The sequence below is a fragment of the Artibeus jamaicensis genome, unplaced genomic scaffold (assembly GCF_021234435.1).
Source record: "Artibeus jamaicensis isolate MK-2021 breed Jamaican fruit bat unplaced genomic scaffold, CSHL_Jam_final scaffold_537, whole genome shotgun sequence".
Taxonomy (NCBI): domain Eukaryota; kingdom Metazoa; phylum Chordata; class Mammalia; order Chiroptera; family Phyllostomidae; genus Artibeus; species Artibeus jamaicensis.
Window position 1 is genome coordinate 3,480,829 of NW_026522047.1, and position 19,584 is coordinate 3,500,412.

The 19,584-nt window shown below is 55.2% G+C and overlaps 1 protein-coding gene across 2 annotated transcripts; it reads left to right on the forward strand.

Moving 5' to 3' along the window:
- The first annotated feature begins 2,654 nt into the window (after positions 1-2,654).
- Positions 2,655-19,533, forward strand: METTL14 (methyltransferase 14, N6-adenosine-methyltransferase subunit). 2 transcript variants are annotated; one of them, XM_037129893.2, is made up of 11 exons: positions 2,656-2,864; positions 6,197-6,285; positions 6,907-6,994; positions 8,102-8,182; positions 8,516-8,603; positions 9,207-9,297; positions 10,491-10,632; positions 11,489-11,581; positions 12,089-12,205; positions 13,252-13,462; positions 14,750-19,533. In XM_037129893.2, exons 1-11 carry the CDS (start codon positions 2,799-2,801, stop codon positions 15,052-15,054), a joined length of 1,371 nt encoding a protein of 456 aa, XP_036985788.1. In that variant the 5' UTR covers positions 2,656-2,798; the 3' UTR covers positions 15,055-19,533. The 2 variants fall into 2 exon arrangements, with proteins under 2 accessions (XP_036985789.1, XP_036985788.1); XM_037129894.2 differs by lacking the exon at positions 11,489-11,581 and having other exon boundaries at positions 2,655-2,864.
- The last annotated feature ends 51 nt before the right edge of the window (positions 19,534-19,584 follow it).

The following is a 19,584-nucleotide window of genomic DNA, read 5'->3' on the forward strand; positions in this document are numbered from 1 at the left end:
CTGTTGACCAGCACCATTTGTGACTGCCTCCCTCCCCTCCCTTTGTGTCGCTACAGCCCACGGCACACAACTCTGTGTTCTCACGCTTCTGTGTTTGTGGGGCTGTCACAGGAAGCTGCCCTCACGAGGTGGTGGCCTACGAGCAAGCCACAGGCCCCTCAACCCCAGCGGTCATGGCCAAACAGGCTCCCAGAGCACGTGGAGACGCTCCATCCCTTTAAATCCCTTTTTTAAAATCCCTTTAAAGCAGGAGGAGAGAGACAGGGTGCGGTACCACAGAGGGCTGGTGCGAGTGGGAAGGGCCACACTCCGTGGATCCCCAGTTATGATGAAACATTAGTACATTCCTGTTCCCCTTCTCTCCTCTCTGCTGCAACAGCCCCCCCACTGATGGTTAGGGGAAGAGGCTGATACGAGAGCAAGGAGGTCGCGAGCCAGGGGCCAGGGACACACCCTTGCTCTGTGACGGAGGGACGGAGGTGAACACACCCCACCACAGCTTGAGCTTGCCCAGCAGCCTGCTGGCTGCAGGAGCACCAGACTATGAATGGTAGGTGGAGACCTCCCAGGCTTCTTCTTCCAGCCCTGCCCCCACCATACACACGCCCTAGAGGCCCGTAGGAATAGATGCTACTGACAGGCAAGGTCAGTCCCAGCAGGGGCGGGGCACGGCCAGGGCTGTAGCCTGGTCTCCCACAGCCCTCTGCTGAATGCCAATGGCTTAGTACAGGCTGCAGGGCTGTACTCATTTGCATTCTTATCCCTGCAGGTTCCACGCAGGAAAACAGAAACCATCTGAGGAATTTTGAACAGGTAGCATTCATGGCTCCAGTCCTAGAGCTGGTAGAACAGAGGGTAGATTTATTCTCAGAGCTCCAGAGGAAACTCACAGCTTGGGGGCTCTGTCTGAGTCGGAAAGGGAAGGCAGGACCGCCAAGGAGGGGCTGCTGCAACCAGCTCTGGGGCTTTGTGAAGGGCACAGTCATTTGCCGGGACGCCAGGAGCCAGAGGAAAAGAAATGAACAATGGCTTGCCCACCTTCTCCTTGTGACTCCCTGCTTGCACCTCTACCGGAGGACACCTGACCAGGGAGACTGACGGTGGGGGATAGTTTGCAGACTGTGGGCCCAACCATCTTCACAGAGCAGAGATCGGGTGGACGGGGTCAAGGATCACAGGCACCAAACCGGCACTGCACTTAATTAGGAACAAAATAGCTTCCTCCTTTAGGTGTGAACTCTGTAACACAACCGGATGCATTTGGTCTTCGATTTTTTATGACCTGGCCAGACTGCAGGCAGGGTCTGGCAGAGTCACCGCCACTTAAGATGCTCAGTAAATATCGCTACAGTTTTGAGTGCACAAGCGCCTATTCCCATCACTGATAAATAGTTCAAATCAGTACTCACCTTACATGACTGGCAGGTAAAGCAATTTTTAGAAAGATACTTTGACTCCTATGCGCAAATTAGTATTTTCTCTTACAGTATGGGCCCTTGCACTTAACCGCTTTTTCACACAGGCCTACCATTTCTCGAGAGATTTCCAGAACTCTCTTCTGCAACTGACTTTCAGAGCTAGTTCTTGAGAAAGGCACAATGAGTAGAATCCAGTCCTGCCCATGTTGGCCTAGCCTGACCCACCAGGCTTCGATCTGGAAGCTGTAATAGTACTTGCAAAAATGAAATCCCCTCTAGAAGAATAAAGACTTGTTACTAATGCGGGTAAGTACTTGCCACAGCTTCCAATTAAACTTGAGGCAACATAATGTCTTCGCCCGCCTCTGACGCTTTGACTCTGGAATGCGATGACAAATGCGGTGGAAAACAGTGGTCATACCCTAAGGCTCCGGAAAGAAGAGCATCTCCACTCCCCGTCCCGCCCCACCAGACCCAGGTAACTCCGGGAGGCAGTGTCCTCGTCCCGGGGTTATTTCCAACTAAGACAGCTAACTGCACAAGCCCAGGAGGGAACCCCTGGCCTCTGCCCCACTGTACTACCACCCGCCCACTTCCCGGAAGGGAAGAATCCATAGAGCTTCTCCGTGGGTAGTCAGGTGTGGAGAAGAGCACAGGTACATGCTGCGCCGTTCCCCGCGGGAGAACAAGGTAAAAAAAAAAAAGCAACTCTGAAAGCACAGTAAGCCCTGCCACCGCGCATGCGCCACCAGGCGCGGTAACATCTTTTCCCTGAGGATGTTACATCCGTTCCCTGAGCCGGGCACCCTTATCACCTCCTGGAGGTTATTAACAGGCCAAGGCCTCTCAATAGACGACAATCCCGGGACCAAACCTGGCCATCTGGCTCTAGTTTGTGCTTTCTGAAAGAAACGGATATCTCATAATTTTTTGAAACGTGAGAACTGGCAACTGGGAGATTAACGGAAAGGGGAATCAAGAAATCGGCCCACACCTTCGAAACAGTGCTGCTGCACCAAGGGCATCTGACGCCCCCGGGAAGCAGACGAGCGACACGCCCGTCAGCAGGACCGCCCAGACCCGCTCCAGTCGCCTCGGTTCCGGGAGGTACACGGCTCTGCGGCCCCGCCCACGCCTCTGCGTCTCTCATTGGGCCTCTTCCTGTGGCGTAGAATTCCGGCGTCCACCGGGAGGCGGGACTTCTGGGCGCAAAGCCAATTCCGGCCGCGCCGGAAGTGCCCACGAGAGAAAGACAGTATGGTATCCGCTACCTGAAGTTCGAGGCAATTCTTGTAGCTCGCAAATTTGGGAGAAAAATCCGGCGGAGATTCATCCGCTAGTCGCCAAGTTTCCGGGGGAGTGGAAAACGGGAGTTGGGACATGGACAGCCGCTTGCAGGAGATTCGGGAGCGGCAGAAGCTACGGCGACAGCTCCTCGCGCAGCAGGTCCGCGGCTCTGGGCGGGATCGCGAGCGCGCGTGCGCGGCGCCCTCTTCCTCGCGTCCTCTCATTGCGTTCCCAACAACCCTAATCCTGCATTTCTTGCTCTCAGCTGCCGCGGCGCCCCGAAGGGCTCCCCTTCCGTGACGCGGTCCTGATGGTGATGCTAGTCCGAACGCCTAGAGTGCGGGCCAGCGCCCAGTGAGGAGGATGCGAAGCTTAGGTCTTTGTCAGTACACCACCGTGGTTTAGGGGACAAGTCACTTTCGCGATGTGGCCCCTAAATTTCTCTTCGCTGTTTCCACTGGTCTTCTGTTTCTTGCCTGTACTCGTAGCCAGCACCCCCCTCGAGGTTGTGGCTTCCTGTGAAATGGGTTTGCAGAATTTGGGGCGCGCGGAGGGTCATATCTAAAGACTGAGTTGCAGGTGGTCTTGGGTGTAAATTTTAGAGTGTCTCTTGTGTATTGATTGCAGTGTGCCGTATAGGTTACAGTGTCCACATCGTAACCCATGGGCAGCACGTGAATTCATACTCCATGTCACAACAGACCCCTGCTGTACACAGGATTATCTTCACTTAATGAATAACGACATGGAGGCCCTCGAGGTTCAGTCATTTTGGCCCGGGCTTAATCACTGCTAGGTCCGGAATTCGAACCTAGTTTGTTTCTCTAAAGCTGGTCTTCGCCGCCTGTGTGTGAGTGTGTAAGTGAAGACTTGATGAACGGAGTGCGCCCAGGACGACACAGGGGCGCAGGTCTCTGCCTAAACCAGGGGCTGGTTTCCATTTCTGTCATTCAGTGAAAGGGATGGAGGTGCTCATGGGCTTTAATGAGGCATCTACCGTTGTTTTTCTTTTCAGTAGTAAATACTGGTTTTAGTAAAAGGAAATCTGAAACCTCTCCTCTTTTGTGACCTTATGAAAAGACTTACGATATAGTGTTAACAGTGTGTTCATTTGGAGTCATCTCTGCTCCTGTCCCAGTGACGTTTTGGTCTTGGACAAATCAGGTATCTTTCCTAAGCCCTTTTCTCAGTATGTAACATGTTATCTTCAAGTAGCGTCTTGTTGCCACCAAGTAGAGTTCTTACACTTTAACTTGAATTCAAACTCTGGCTCAAAACACATGATACCCCAGTTATGTGTTCAGGGTCTTGCTCTGTGCCGGGGGCTTTAGAAAGTATTGCAGTTCGGCGATGACCAGCAGCTAGCCCGGACCCTGGAAAACGCGAACACAGTGCATAAAACTCTATGGCTGCCACTTCCAAAGCCCCTTCTGCGTGTCAGACTCTGCTGAGCTTTTTCCGTAGGTTCTCTTCAATCGTACAGATACTGCCTGTGTCTTATAGATGAAGAAAATAAAGCTCAAAGAATTTGTTGTGTGCTCAAACCCACAACTTTGCAAGCTGCAATTTCAGGCCCTTCGTGCTTTTTCCATGACATCTGTGTAGGTAGGTGGGAACCATCCTCCTAAGTGAGGATGTCCAGTAGAATCAGTGAGAGGTTCCACTTCCCCACTGATCTCACCCTTCCTTTCTCTACTGTTCTCTATATGCACAAGACAGAACGAACACAGGTTGTGCAATACATACGCTGTGGTGGTGCTAAAGCTGACCTTTCTGTCTGACCTGTGTCTGTCCTCTGACGTAGCCCAGCTCAAATGAAGTGTGAAACCTTCCTGACCTTTGTACTTTAGACTCTTGCTCTGGGCTTTCACTGTTGAGTCCACTGCCAGGCCTTCTTTATTACCGCACAGCATATGAACAGTTTGAGTGGGAAGTCTGCATTGAACTCCTGTTGGGTTTGCCTTCTCCCTTAACTGCTCCTCGTCCAGAGTAAGCTTTCACTGCGCATTTGTCTCTTGACTCCGCACAGTGGAGCACAGCTCTGCGCACACAGTTGTCGAGGTTTGAGTTTGTCTGCCCAGTGGGTGTCACGTGCACGTGCAGACCCAGCCTGTGACGGAGGCTGTTTTGGGGCCACCAACAGTTTACACCTGCTCTTTATTTAACTCGTAGCTTTGTTTCAGAAAATCGCTACTTTCAGGTATTCAAGTAATATATTTAGTGCTACCATTAATAGGAAACCTGATATTAATTCAGCAATTCCACAATTTTAAAATATTTTTGGAGCATGAGAAGACGATTACATTTGTAAGTGGAATTTTGATTTAAAGCCTTTCTCTTGAAATACATTGTTTTCTGACTTAGCCCCTAGCAGGAAACTTCATTGGTTCCTTTGCATCCGTCCTGAACATGTGCCCTGAGTCAGACACTTGCTGCTGCGCACACAACTATCAGAGCCCTTCCTCTCTCGAGGGCACCTCGCCAGTGGGGGAGGCGTGAGGAGAAGGGAACCCACGAGATGACTGGGATCCTGGAAGAGACCATGCAGCAGTGTAAATGGGGAGCGAACAGAAGTGAGACACACAGTCACTGACGGCACTGTTAGGTGCTGTGACCTGAACGAGAAAAGGCGGGACAAAGGAGAACTGTGGGACGTGCCCACTCATTCCACAGACAGTGTTCCTGGAGGCCTCTCCGCGTGCACTCACCTGTGCGTGAAAGAGGAGCGGGCAGAGGGAAGGTTAGAAACAGGCCAGCTGTCTCCCCTGGGAATCGCTCCCTCCCCCACCCCCAGCAGGGAGGACGGGCGCCTGGAAGGTCTCGTGGACAGATCTACAGTTTAAAGAGCAGAGCTAACGCAGGGGCCACCTCGGCAGCCCTCCCGGTCTGAGACCAAGGCTGGGGGCATGTGGCCCTCGCGTTCCGGGTACCTCCCCTTTTGTTTGTGGAAGGGACTGTTTTCCGTAGGTTTGCTCTCAGCCTTCTACTTGGTCACAGGGGATGGTGCTCGTGGCCTGTCAGTTGCCGTCTGCACCCCTGGTTAATTCTCAGAATCTTGAAGATTCTGAGAATTAATCTCACTCCACGCAGTGCCGGCCTTGTCTCAGCCATCCGTCCACAGTTGTGTTTCACAAAATTCCCCCAACTGCCTCTCAGAATCTGCATTTTCATTTTTAAGGAATCGGTAAAGCCCTCTGTTGTGCCTCTAGTCATTACATAAAGACTGGGCTTGAATAAAAGTTGAAGAATTTTTATTACAGCGCGGGATAAATGGGCACTCGCTGATGTGTGACTCGCTGGATGCAAAGTGTTTAACATAGTGCCGGCCACACTATAAAGAGTATGTTAGCTTTTTTGTTATTGCAACTATTACTAAGTCATATTTTATTTGCTTGGAAAGGAAAAGATGGGCAAAGTGAAGTCTTACTTTCAACTATAACTAAAAGCATAAAATGCCGACCGATCCCATTTCTGGCTTCTGCCCTGCACAGCTGGGGGCCGAAAGTGCGGACCGCATCGGCGCAGTGTTAAACAGCAAGGACGAGCAGAGAGAGATCGCGGAGACTCGGGAGACGTGCAGGTGGGTCCCACCGCTCACTTGCTCGCTCACTCACTGACCTGCAAATCCTGTGAAAGGGCTGTTGTTTTAACAGGCAAGTAAGCCTAAGTATGAAGTGTGTTACGAAAGCACCAACATAGAGATTTCAGACCTATTGGTTTTTATTGCTAGTTCAGGAGTGATGGGAGTCTTTCGCACGTAGCAGTGAGGAAATGGAACACTAAGGATTAGCTCAGATACCACGAGTAAATAATTGTTTCTTAAATTCCTATGAAAGAAAACAGACTTTACCCTCACAGAGGTGATTATTTGGCAGTTCATGAGGCGTTTCAGAGTTGTTCAGTATTCTGTATCAGCTTGAGCCCTGGTTTTGCTGTAACAGGTTCCAGCACAGGAGGCCCTTTTTGCCGTGTGTCCGCATCCACAGCCTCCATTCTTACTCCGTTGCTTCCCAGTAGAAACATGGACGGAGGCACCCATCCGGCTGTGTCGCTCTGTAGCTGACTTGTGAACTGGCGAACAGATGCTGTTTAATCGGGAAGTTTGCTGTGTTCTGTTTTGTTGTCGTATTTAACGCTGTTAACAGAAGCTCCTGCACGTCTGGTCCGGACTCGCGTGTGACGCTTCAGTTTTCGTTCTCAGGGCTTCCTACGACACGCCTGTTGCGAGTGCAAAGCGCAAGTGTCCGGACGAAGGGGAGGCGGATGAAGACAAAACAGAAGAGTATAAGGCAAGTAGAGAGTGGGGCCGTTTCACTGTCAAGAAGTCCTTGCAGTGACGCAGTCTCACCCAGGAAAACAGACAGAAAGCTGAACGTTAAAGGGCCTGGAAGCACCGTCGCAGTGTAATGCACGCGTGGGCAGTGGAGCACGTGGGGGCCCAGCCGAACTGGACCTTTACGCCGCTTCACGCGCTTCAACACGGCTCCTGTGGGTGCGGTTCGGTGATGCCGGTAAAGCGCCCGGTGCGCCGCCTGGTGAGCACCAGCAGTGCTGCTCTTTGGTGACAGTTTGGGGGCCAGTGTGTCAGAAACGGGGTGATCGGACCAGATTTTGAAGGGTTGTGCTGCTGTCTTTTTTGATTCGTGTTCACCGTGAAGAATATGGGGCAGTCCAATTAAAATGTTGGGAAAACTCATGTGCTAGGAAGCCGAATAGAAGTATTTCTGAAAGAAGCCCAAGAAGATACTCGCCTTCCGAATTTGTCATTGCGATATTTAGTTGAAAAGAAGGCATTGTGCTAGAAACCCTATTTCTGTCTTTTGAAGTTCATTGTCGTGTAACTGCATTTAAGAGAAGGGAAGCCTGGCCTCAGTGAGTCTCTGGGGGGTTTGGCAGCGCAGACACCTGCTGCGGACTCTGTCCTGTCTGCCGAGTGTGACGTGCGCCCACGCGCGGCCCGGGCGTTTGGGGTCGCTCCAGGCCAGACCCTGTGCAGCGCCCTGTGGTTTGGCATTTGGACTCGAGGGAACACTTCTGTCTGTTTAAGTCTGGTAGAAGTAAAGTTGGCCCGTTGGTGGTTATAGCTTCCGATTCAAGCTAAATTCTAATATTTATTGTGTTACATTTGAGGTTAAAGAATTCTAGACAATTTGATCGACAGTAGTTAGGGACAGTTATTGATGAAAAAGAAATGAAAGTTTTTATTTTACTTGTGAAAATAATCTAGTTCAATCTAATGATGAGAAAGCAAAGATTTTAATGTTTGACTTTAATGGTAATTTGAAAAATGTATTATCCACTAGGGAAATAAAATATTTACATTGAGTCCTAATCAAGATGTAACGCTATGTAAACAATTTGTAACCACGCACAAAATGTCTGCTTGGCCTTCCAAGGACGAGCTGGAAACGCAGCAGGAAGAAGAGAACCTGCCCTATGAGGAGGAAATCTACAAAGACTCCAGCACCTTCCTTAAGGTGGGCCAGGGACTCCCAGGTGCCACCACTTTTCCCAGTGCAGCTCTGTGACCGAAAAGACTTTAAATACCCATTTGTTTCAAGATGTTTTTAGTTATTAAAACATCATTATTATAAAGACTATTTAAAATTATCCATGAGATAGTCTTGTGGTCCTTGGCTCTGTAGGGTAAGCCAGTGTATTCATGTCTGTGGCTGCTGAGTAGCAGTCCTCTCGTGGGAGTTGTGGCTTTTACTTTGTGAATGAACTTACTTCACGTGGCCTCCCACTTAAAGGCAAAGCCCGGCCAGTGTCGGAGTGCGTGCTTTGATTTCATTTTGGTCCTTTTTCAGGGAACACAGAGTCTGAACCCCCACAATGACTACTGCCAGCACTTCGTGGACACGGGACACAGGCCCCAGAACTTCATCAGGGACGTAGGTGCGTGGGCCTGCCGGGAACGCGCTGCGCTCGCTCCTGCCTCTGTGTGTCTGGTTTGTTCGCTGGTGGATTGCCTCTGGGTGGGGGCCCGTGAGCACTGGCCTCCTTCACAGGGCCCCGCCCCTCCCTGTGAGGTCATCGGCAGTGACCTCTGCTCTGTTTCATCTCCACCAGATTTTGTCTCCTCCTCTACCTAACTATAAAACAGGAAAACACCGTCATTTTTACTTGATTTTTTTCATCTAAATGAAAAGGAGGAAAGCGAAAGCGTGTGAGAAAGGCAGTTTTTGCCTTTCACAAGAAAAGAATGATCAAACTTGACTTTATGAGCAGATTACTTAAATTAATAGGAGAAATGGTCCAGTGACTCGAAGTTGGCCTTGGAACATCTGGATTATTTATCGGCCTATGGCATGAGGGTTGCTGTATATGAAATCTGTGTATGAAATGTTTAGAATTATCTGCTCAGAGTTATCTTTCTTAAAGGGACATGAGAGGAAAGTGAGGGGTGCGTGGCACTCTGTTCTCGGAGCACAGAACTTAACCTTCCAGCTCGCGGCAGCAGTCGCAGGTGCCGATGTGCAGAACCGCTGTCTCCCTCAGGTCTGGCCGATAGGTTCGAAGAGTACCCGAAGCTGAGGGAGCTCATCAGACTGAAGGACGAGCTGATAGCCAAGTCCAACACCCCTCCGATGTAAGCGGCTTTTCAAGTTACTTTTGGTCCCGACTCAGGCTTAAATGCTACCTCTTCATCTGCTCACTTTCCTGTTCAAAAGTTACCCAGCACCTGTGGAAGGTTACCACAATCCCGTATTTCTTCTTTATAATATATCTGTAGGAAAACATACCAGTTCGAAACTCCCATGCCAAGGACACAGTAGGTTCTCATGTAGTTTGTTTTCAGTTTTTCAGATAATTTACTTAGAGTATCTTTAAATTCTTTTTGTTAGAAAATCATATTTATTATGTTCTTGAATTTAGATGAAATTTTTAAAATAACTTTTCTTCTCAAAAAGTTATTTATTAAAGAAAGTTTAGACAACTTAGATGAGGGAAAAGAAGAAAGTGAAAATTAATTAAAACTCAGTGTCCGGGGCTTCTATTCCTAACATTCTGGGGATATGGAAATTCATTTTAACCTTTGCCAGAAAAAACGCTTTCCCTAAAAACATGTCTGAGGTCTTCGAAGTTAGAGAACCTATTTCTTTCCCATCTAGGTCACTGCGAATGTTCGTCCATTTCACGGGGTGCTGACGGCGTCCTCTCGCTGGTCAGAACCGCCACACAGGAGTCCTGAGTCTGTGGGGCAGGGCTGGCAGATTCTAATCTTCATCCTTTTTAAAAAGAAGACTGTGTTTACAGTATTTTAGACTTAAGTGTTTTGTATTCAAAACACTTTTATACTGCATGGCATAACTTTTTTGTAAAGGCTAGTGATAATTTATACTAGGTGGCCAGAAAAGACTATTAATGTGGAAAAAATAAAGATAGTTTAGAAACTGTATAGAGGCAGGGATTTAAAATTTACAGAGAAGTAGTTTTTCCAAACTGAACAACTAAAAAAGGAACGCGATATTCCTTAAAATATTCGGGTGACAATGGAAAGGGGTGGAGAGTCTCCCCACGGAGTATGGGCTGTCAGCATGAAGGCGGGAGGGGCTCACGTCCCGGGTGTGCGTGGGAGCCGAGGGCACGCTTGTCCTCCGACGGGCGTTGGTGGGTGCTCCGTCTGTGCCTCCGGCGGGCGCCCCACACGAGCACAAGGGGGCGTTCGGGGAGGGCTCCCAGCTGCGTCGTCAGAGCTTCTCAGTAACACCGGGGCCGTTTCTCTCCCTCCCACCCGGGAGGTGTGTGAGAGACCCCCGTGTCCTGTGCCGGCCTCGACAGGTACTTACAAGCAGACATAGAGGCCTTCGACATCCGAGAGCTGACCCCCAAGTTCGACGTGATCCTGCTGGAGCCCCCGCTGGAGGAGTACTACAGGGAGACAGGCATCGCCACGGGCGGGAAGCGCTGGACCTGGGACGACGTAGGTGGAGCCCACGGCCTCCCGGTGGGTGGAGGTGGCGCACCCTGAACGTAGATTTACGGTGGACTGCGGCAGAGGCCTGAGGTTCATTAAGAGACTGCGGCGCCTTCTGAGGGCAGGGGTTGCACAGGCAGTGGGTAAGCCGTCGGGCGGACGCGCCGCTGCTGTCTCAGCGTCCGGGGACGTGTAGCTCGCAGAGTCGGAAGTCGGCGGCATCACCACGCTCACTCTGCGCCGGCTAAGTCTGGGGACCGTCAGAGTGTGTGCGCGTGTAGGGCCTCTGCTCTCTGAGGGCTGACTGCATGTTGGATAAATATACACAATTTCAGTATAAAGTAACTGCAGTAAACTTGTGTTTTTCTGAATAAAATTAAAGGGATAACCTCAGGGAGTTACAGAAAGTTACGTTGTTGTCGTCGGTAACAGACATGACCAGTGTTTGTTAAGCACCCCTCCGTTCCAGGCAGTGGCCGTGCTGGAGACTCGAGGGTGAATTCATTCAAGTTGGTGCTTAGATGTCATCACACTTCACTTCAGTTTTGCCCTGATTTGGGGATAACGTGACCTGTTTTCATTTCGGTTTCTTTTTTTGTGAAATGGAAAAGCTATGCTAACACCCATAGATGCGGCCTCCTGTGGACCCCCCCCCCCCGCCCACATGAAAGTCAGTGTGTGTCGGGGGGCGTGCGTGTCATCTCGTGCAGAGCAAGGAAACCAAAGAACAGGAACCCGTCACGGAACCCAGTGCAAGTTAACGCGTGTAGAGGCTGCGTCCGCTGAAAGCCCCGCTAAACCTCAGCGAGCGTGCCTAGGACGGGAGACAGATGCTCTCACGCTGTGTTCTGGTTCCTCACAGATCATGAAGCTGGAGATAGACGAGATTGCAGCCCCTCGGTCGTTCATTTTCCTCTGGTGCGGCTCCGGGGAGGGGCTGGACCTCGGGCGCGTGGTAAGAGGCGGGGGCGACATGGCTGGTGGTGGTCTCGGGTCCACATGGTGACTGACGGCTCTCGGACACTCAGGCTCAAATCACTGCCTTATAGAGCATGTAAAGGCGGAAGTGAAGTTTCACCCAGAGAAAGACATGCGGTCATTTTAAGTCTCTGAGCTGTTTGAGGTTTAGTACTACAAAAATAGCGTTCTGTAAAACTCACGTGCAAAGGACGTTTCCAGCTGGGTTCAGCCCTGTCAGCGGGTAGGAATCGAGGTGGCAGGAATCATTCTTTTTGGAGTTGCTTTGTGGCCAAGAGGGGCTGAGTGTCACCATTGAAAGCCCACTTCCTGCTACTGACGACGGGAGGTGGCATCAAAGAACTGGGACCCTCCCTGTAGCTGGAACAGCCACCGTCCCTGTGACGCCCCTCCCCCCAGGCCTGGAGAAGTTGTTTGATGCTGGCTGCTTCTCGTGAGCACTGCTTATCTCTTCCCACTGAGGGTTTTTAAACTTCACTTCCAGTGTTTACGCAAGTGGGGTTACAGGAGGTGCGAAGACATCTGTTGGATTAAAACCAACAAGAACAGTCCCGGGAAAACGAAGACTTTGGACCCGAAGGCCGTCTTCCAGAGAACGAAGGTGGGTGGTTATCTGTGTTCATCGCGTCCTCTCAGTCTGCGTCTCGGGTGGTTTTCCCCGTTTCCCGAACGACTGCGTGCTGGCCGAGCGAGCGTCAGGGCCGTGGGTCCACGTGGGTCCCCGCCCTGCAGCCGCCCCACAGTGCGGGCTTGTCCTGGGCTGCGGCCCGACACCCGCCACTCGTGGCGCAGTAGCTGTGGGTCCGCTCACCTGCTGCCACTGCACAGGGTCGCTAGGGGCTTGTTGGCCCCCACACTGGTCTGCTTCAGAGCTGGGAGTTTGTGCTGCTGGATCCCGTCACCCATGTCCCCACCCCACCCCACGCCTCGGGCGACCACCAGCTTGATCTATGTCTGAGCGCATTTCTGCTCAGTGCGACCGTTCAGATTCCACACGTCAGCGATGCCACGTGGCCCTCCTCTTAGCCCAGTTCATCTCGCTTGGCCTCAGCCCTCCCCGGCCCGTCCGTGTTGTTGCAGATGTCGAGGTCGCACCCTCCACTGTGTGCACCCCACACGTCGGCCTTTAGGGATTCTGTCCCCCAGGGTCGCACTTTCCAGGGGCCACAGGCGGGGTTCCGTCTGGGGCTGCTGGGTCCTGGAAGCCAGTGAGAGATCGTTCTGTGTCGGCCATACTCCTGCTGGGCAGGTTCAGGAGAGAAGGTCTGAAAACAAAGAAAACGGTGGCATTTTCACGGTCACTTAAGTATTCGGAAGCCCATAGCCGTTCTTGAAGCCCTACCTCCACATCAGAAGGCTGGCTCCTTGTGTGTGGTTTTGTCTTGGGTGGCCGAGGCCAGTACAGCATTACTGGGAGGTTCCAAGGTCAAGGTCCTGTTCCCGTAACCAGTGGGAACAGGACGTGGTGCAGTTTTGGCCCTTGACGCGGGTCCGCAGTGTGCGGGCCCCACGGCCGTGATCTCCCTGCAGCCAGGAACCCTGGTTTTCCCCGGGGCTGCCCACACACCCCGGGGCGTGAGAGCCGTCCCGGCCTTGGGAGTAGGTGTGGGTGGAAGAGCCTCACCGGCCGTCGTTGCTGCCGCGCAGGAGCACTGCCTGATGGGCATCAAGGGCACGGTGAAGCGCAGCACGGACGGGGACTTCATCCACGCCAACGTGGACATCGACCTGATCATCACGGAGGAGCCGGAGATCGGCAACATCGAGAAGCCCGTGGAGATCTTCCACATCATCGAGCACTTCTGCCTGGGGAGGCGGCGCCTCCATCTGTTCGGAAGAGACAGCACCATCCGGCCAGGTAGGGCTTCGGGGAAAGCGGGGTGCGTCGTGGGGCCCTGGGACACCATTGCGGTCTCACGCGTAGAAGGCAGAGGTCGTCCATCCGCTTCCTCCCGCCCAGCACCCCAGCTCTCGGGGGCCGTCGTGCTGAACAGAGGGGTGCGCAGGGGAGTGGCTGGCCAGCCCTGGGGAAAGCACCACACCTGCAGGACACGGGTCTGGGCTTTGATGGAACCTGAAGCTCCTGGCTTATTCCGTCACGTGGCTGGTGTGGCTTTTCAAAGCGTCACTGGCTGCTTAAAGAAGACAACGGTAAGAGTGACAGGCCAGGCAGGACCAGGGCTCTGCTGTAGGGCCGGCTTCTGCTAAGGAAGGGTTGGGGTAGCCTTGAGGCTGTGGGCAGAGATGGGTTCAGATTTCTCAGAGGAGAGCCCAGTTCTTGGAGATTCCTTGCACTGAAGGCCCTGTCTCTTGGGCTGTGCAGAGGTGCACTCCCAGCGTCCCTTAGAAGAACCAGCGCACCTGGGAGCCCCAAAGCGTGGTGTCCACTGAGCACTCGGCTTCTTGTGGGTCCTCCCGTCCCAGGGACAGTTCCATCCACCCAAGGCCATCCTCGCAGCGGGCAGCACCGTCCAGCAGAGTGGCGACGGGAGCCCTGCGGTGGAGGTTGGGCTCCTGGTAGGGACGTGGGCTCGGCTCTCGGCTGATGGGCTGGGAACAGATGGTCACGGGCGTGGAGGGGACGGGTGCTGTTGGGGTCACGAACCGTGGCTGCCGCGTTAGGTCAGGCTCCTTCTGAAGGGCCCCCGGTGCCAGGCTTGGCGCTGTCCAGAAAGCACCGGGGTGCACAGAGGAGGGGCGTGTGGGGCCTTGCTTCGGGCTCCCACGTTCTGAGGGGCAGGGCGGGGGTGGACAGCAGGGTGGGCACATCTGGCCGCCCTGCCTGGGGGGAGGGAGGGGCCCAGCCCAGTGCCCGCGCAGCTTGAATCAGAAGAGGAGGCTCCATGTCCCCAGGTGGGAAGGCTGCGTGGAACTGAGTTCTCGCTGGGCCGGAGCTCAGTGCGGTGGAGAGCGTCTTCCTGGTGCGGTTCTCCTGGAGCCGGAGCGGGGCCGCGGTGGTGTGGGAGGCAGGTCCCAAAAGTTAGCCTAAGGGGAGAGGCTGCATACACGCGTGGCTCTCCGTGAGGACAGTCGGTGTCGGGAGAGCGGCGGGGACACCCCAGAGAGGGCTCGGACGGTGTGGAATGCCACCTGACGGTCTGGGAGGGGGCTGAACGGAAAGGTCACCCTCGCTCTCCTGTTCCAGGCTGGCTCACGGTGGGGCCGACGCTGACCAACAGCAACTACAACGCGGAGACGTACGCGTCCTACTTCAGCGCCCCCAACTCCTACCTGACGGGGTGCACAGAGGAGATCGAGAGGCTGCGCCCCAAGTCGCCTCCTCCCAAGTCCAAATCCGACCGGGGCGGCGGCGCCCCCAGGGGCGGGGGCAGAGGGGGGACTTCTGCCGGCCGGGGCCGTGAGCGGAACCGATCCAACTTCCGAGGGGAGAGGGGCGGCTTCCGGGGTGGGCGAGGAGGTGCCCACCGGGGCGGCTTCCCACCCCGGTGACCTTGATGCCTGAGTCTGGGAGGCCACGTGCCGCCTCCTGGGTGCAGCCAGACCCCCCCTCCAGGGGGCCTCGTTGGGCCCCAGCTCGCCCTTGGCCTTCGCCGCCCTCCCCAGGGTTGCCCCACTCTGCCCAGTCCCACCCGGGGTGAACGCCCGTCCGGCCTCTTGTCCTGTGCGTGGAACCAGATGGGACGGAGTGACACAGACGCCTCCATGTTCCCACACCGAGCCCGTCCTCAGAGACCAGGCCGCTGCTTGTTGGAGCAGTTGAGGCGAGCAGGGAGGGACCCAGTCCGGAGCCGCCGTGGGGCTCCCGGGGGAGCTGCTGGCGGGGTTCTGATGTTTTCTACTACCGTGACTAAAAAGGTACTTTTTAAAAATCCTAGTCTGCGATTCAGTTACATAACCCTAGAAACTGATCGTCAGCTCCCAGATCTGCGCACAGCGGGTGGCCAAAGAGGGAGAGCCGGGTAAGCGGACTTGGGAGAGACTCACCGTGACCCTGGCTGCGTAGCTGCAGTGACCCTGCCCGGGGGGACCCTGAGAGGCCGGCGGGACACGGGTGCGAGTGCCCCTGCTCAGGGGGACGTGGACTGACCCCCAGGCAGTGCCCTCGGCACAGCGAGGGGAGCGGGGGCAGCACGGGGCCCCTGGCCCTCCGGTGCCGGGTTCCAGCGTCCAAAGGGCGTCCTCAGCAGCGAGGAGGTGGCACAACCTACGACGTCTCTGGAGAAAGCTGAGCATGGAACTGGCGACCTGGGCAGGACCCTGGACTTGGAAGATGCTGTGCTCGCGCTGGGGGCAGGCCCCAGGTCCCGTCTGGAGCTCGGGCGGTGGGCGAGTTTCAGGGCCGGAGCAGCACCACCGTTCCTGACAAGCACTTTCCACTCGGGGTGTGGCTTTCCTGATGGAACCGGGACCTCTGAGCCCTGCTAGTTGGTTCCGTGTGGTTGGATTCACCATGGTCTGCAGGTGAGGGCGGGCAGAGACTGGGCCGTCCCCCAGTCTATGGCGCGTGTCAGTGACAGCCGGTCATCCCCAGCGTCGCCCAGTGTGAGGACAAGGACTGAGGCGCAGGGAGTGGCTGAGGCCTCCAAGCCCACAGTGGGGGGGGTGACCAGCTGGGCCCACAGCCCTACATGGCATGGGCAGCCTTTGACGCATTTCTGGGTGAAGTCGTGACACGTCACGGTCAGGGGGAGGTTTTCCTGAAACCACAGGTTCAGCTTCAGTGAGGACAAGTGACCTGGACAGACAGTTGTCAGAGTCGATCTGGGAAGGAGGAGCGCGGAGAGATGTCCTGTTGCCCAGCGGGGTCCTTAGCAATACCAGCAAGGAGGGGCCGCCCCACGGGCAGGACAGTGCAGGTGGCCCGTGCCACGCACCCAGCCGAGCCAGGCGGCTCTGCCTTGTGCACCTGCCGCGTCACTCGGGGTGTGGACGCAGAGTGTGGACGCGGGGTGAGGAGCGGCCTCTCTGGGTTGGAGGGTCAGGAGTCAGGCCCCCACGTGGAGAGCAGGTGAGCGGTGGCTGGAAAGAAGGCAGAGCCTGGAACTGTCCCCAGGACGGCCTGATGTGCCATCTCGTTTTCCCTGTAAAGATTCTTTACTTTTAGACAGAGGGGAAGGAGAGAGGGAGGGAGAGAAACATCAGTGTGTGGCTGTCCCTCACATGCTCCCTGCTGGGGTCCTGGCCCGCAGCCCAGGCCTGTGCCCTGACGGGGAATCGAACCAGTGACCTTTCGGTTTGCAAGCTAGTGCTCAATCCACTGAGCCGCACCAGCGGGGCCCAGTGTCACTTTGACAAGGAGCCTTTACACCCGAGGGCAGGTTTGCAGTGAGCAGGGACTCGCTCCTCCGACCTCTGGATGGTTAACTGGCATTACATTTGTGTGCGTGTTCACGGAGCTGTCTGGGGGTCTCCACAAGGGGTTTCAGTTGCTTCACTTACTGACTCCATGTTGGGGACAGACACCAGGAATTCTGGAGTGACCCCACGTGTGTCCTACGTTCCAAAAGCTCCAGGGCAAGCACCCCAACATCTCACACAATCACCGATCTGGCAGTTCTAGGGCAGACGCCTGACCGGCCCCAGTGCCCCCAGACGGCGGGCTGTGGAGGCCCCCAGCCTCAGTCCCTTGACTTGCTGTCACTGCAAACACTGAGGGGGGTGGAGCCGGGGGGGCTCCCAGACCGAAACTCCACTGACCGGTTGGGTCCGTGGAGACGCAGTCAGGGTGCAGAATGGCCCCGCCGATGGCACCCAGGGTGAGGGGACAGAACGTGGTTTGGGCGTGGGGTCAGGGTGGCAGCGGCTGTGTGCCCCTTTGGCCTGGACCAGCTCGGTGGCAGCGGACTGCTCTGAGCCTCCATCAGGTGTGGAGTTCGAGCCATGGAAGCTTCGACTGCCCTCTGCTCTTCCTCCGCGGTGCCCGTGGGGCCACCCACCACCAGTTGTCAGTGGGCCGAGGAAGGAGCTGGGTGAGCGCCGTGACCACCCAGCCTTGTCTCACAGCCGCGGCGGTGGGGGGGTGTGTCCTCTCGTGCGCCCTGATTGTTAAGTTAGGGCTTTCCGGTCGGTCACAGCGGCTTCCTCTAAAACCCACCGTGTGCCCATCCTGCACCTGAAACTCCGAGGTTTTTGACAGACGGAGGGGCAGATGCAGCCCCAGACCTTAGTGGTTTGTGCCCTGTGGTCGTTTCTGACCTGACAGTGCGGTGGCCCCGCTGGGACTCGCCAGGGCCCCTTGATGGAGCTTGTCATGCTCGTGAGCCCTGAGAACCACCTGTGCTCACAAGCAAGACCTCCCTTTCGAATGGCCCTGCCTCAGGGGCCCAGGGGGCACTCCGCCCAGCCTGTCTTTGATGTTCGCTGGCAGGGACTAAGCTTGAGCTTGGCCAACCAGTGCACGGGACGGGCTTTGGCACCATGCATCTGGGAGTTCCTGGATGAGCCACTGAGCTCTGGCGGAGCGCCCGTCACGTTCCCCACTGCCGGCTTCAGGCCCACAGGGTGAACTGCGACCCTGAGCCCCGGCAGCCCCTCCCGGGGCTCTGCCCTGCACTGGACAGGACCCTAACACGGGCGGGTGCTCTGCCTCCGACCAGAGTGGTGCCAGCGAACATGAGGTCACACTACGTGGGTTTCTCCAAGCACACTCCTAAATGACAGAGATGCACAGTGGGGCACACCCGCAGGAGCTAAGGGCGCAGGGCCCGCCATGGAGCCAGCGGGAGCCGGCTGCGCGGCGGCCTGGCGTCTTGGAGACTCCTTTCGTTTGCGCATGGAAGGCGGGACCAGCGGCTTGCCCACTTACCTCGTCTGCAGGCTGGTCTCCCTGGGACGGGCTTGCTCAGCTCCTCTCTGACCCCGAGCGCCGCCGTCACCAGGTGGGCTTGAGCCCCGGGCCTGCAGACCCGCACCAGGTGGGGCCCGAGATCTCGCGTCCTGGAGCACGTGGGCTCGTCAGCTCCAGTCTGGTGGCTGGAGGGAAGGGGGTGAGTCTGATGTTTTGGGGGCATCTCCCTACATTTTTTGCCTTTCAGGGAACTAAAATTAATTTTTCATGGCTTAAAGTTAACTTTGCTCATTAAGTACCACATGCATATTTTCAATGCTGCCCTATAAATACAGTGTAGCCAAATTCACTAAAAGAAAGGGAGTAGTTTCTCAGGGGGCCAGGACACCATCACCTCCGAGCGCGAGTTATGAGTGTTGAGTGGGGACTCTGGAGCCCAGGACGGCAGCCGTGGGCGAGCACCCCCAGGGACGCGCCTGAGCTGCCCACCGGGCGGCAGGGAGGGCACGCAGTGCTGGGTGGCCACACTCTGCTGCCCCTCTGGGTGCTCTTGTCTCTAAATGGGGGGCTAGGAAGTCAAGGGCACCTCTGGTCAGAGGCCCAGGTTAGCAGTTCACAGTGCTTGCACACTCGACACCAGGCCATCACTCAGGTGCCTTGTGGCACTTGCCGTCCTCCTAGAGGGGCGCTTCCAATTCCGGGGTCTGCCGAGGCTCAGACACGCTGCCGCACGGACGCCCGGCCTGTGTGGCTGTCCAGAGGGTGATTAGTTAGATCCCTGTCCTGTTCCTCTGAGGCTGTGGGTTCGATTCCCGGTCAGGGCACATGCAGCAGGAAGTGAACAACCCATTTCCCTTCCTCTCTTCCCTACTTCCTCTCCCTGGAAACTTAACTTTTTACAGAAGATTAGAGCTTACTTTTCTACTGTTCTGTCTTACTGAAGTAAAATTTCTAAGCATGATTAAGAATATTGTATTTATGAAAATAATTTCAAAGCAAAATTTAAAAAACTCTAAGCTCAGATATCAGCTTGTCAGCCAACTCCCTGCAGTTTAAATCCCACCGCCTCCCACGTGTGGGACAGAGAAACGCTTCCATCTGACGGAACATCCAAACAGGGACGGCACCATCCCTAACAGTGCCCTGTCACTCGGGGAGACTGTGGGGTGAGGTGCGGCCCCCACAGACCCAAGCCCTCCCGAGCCGAGGCCCGGCTCACCGAAAGCACGAGC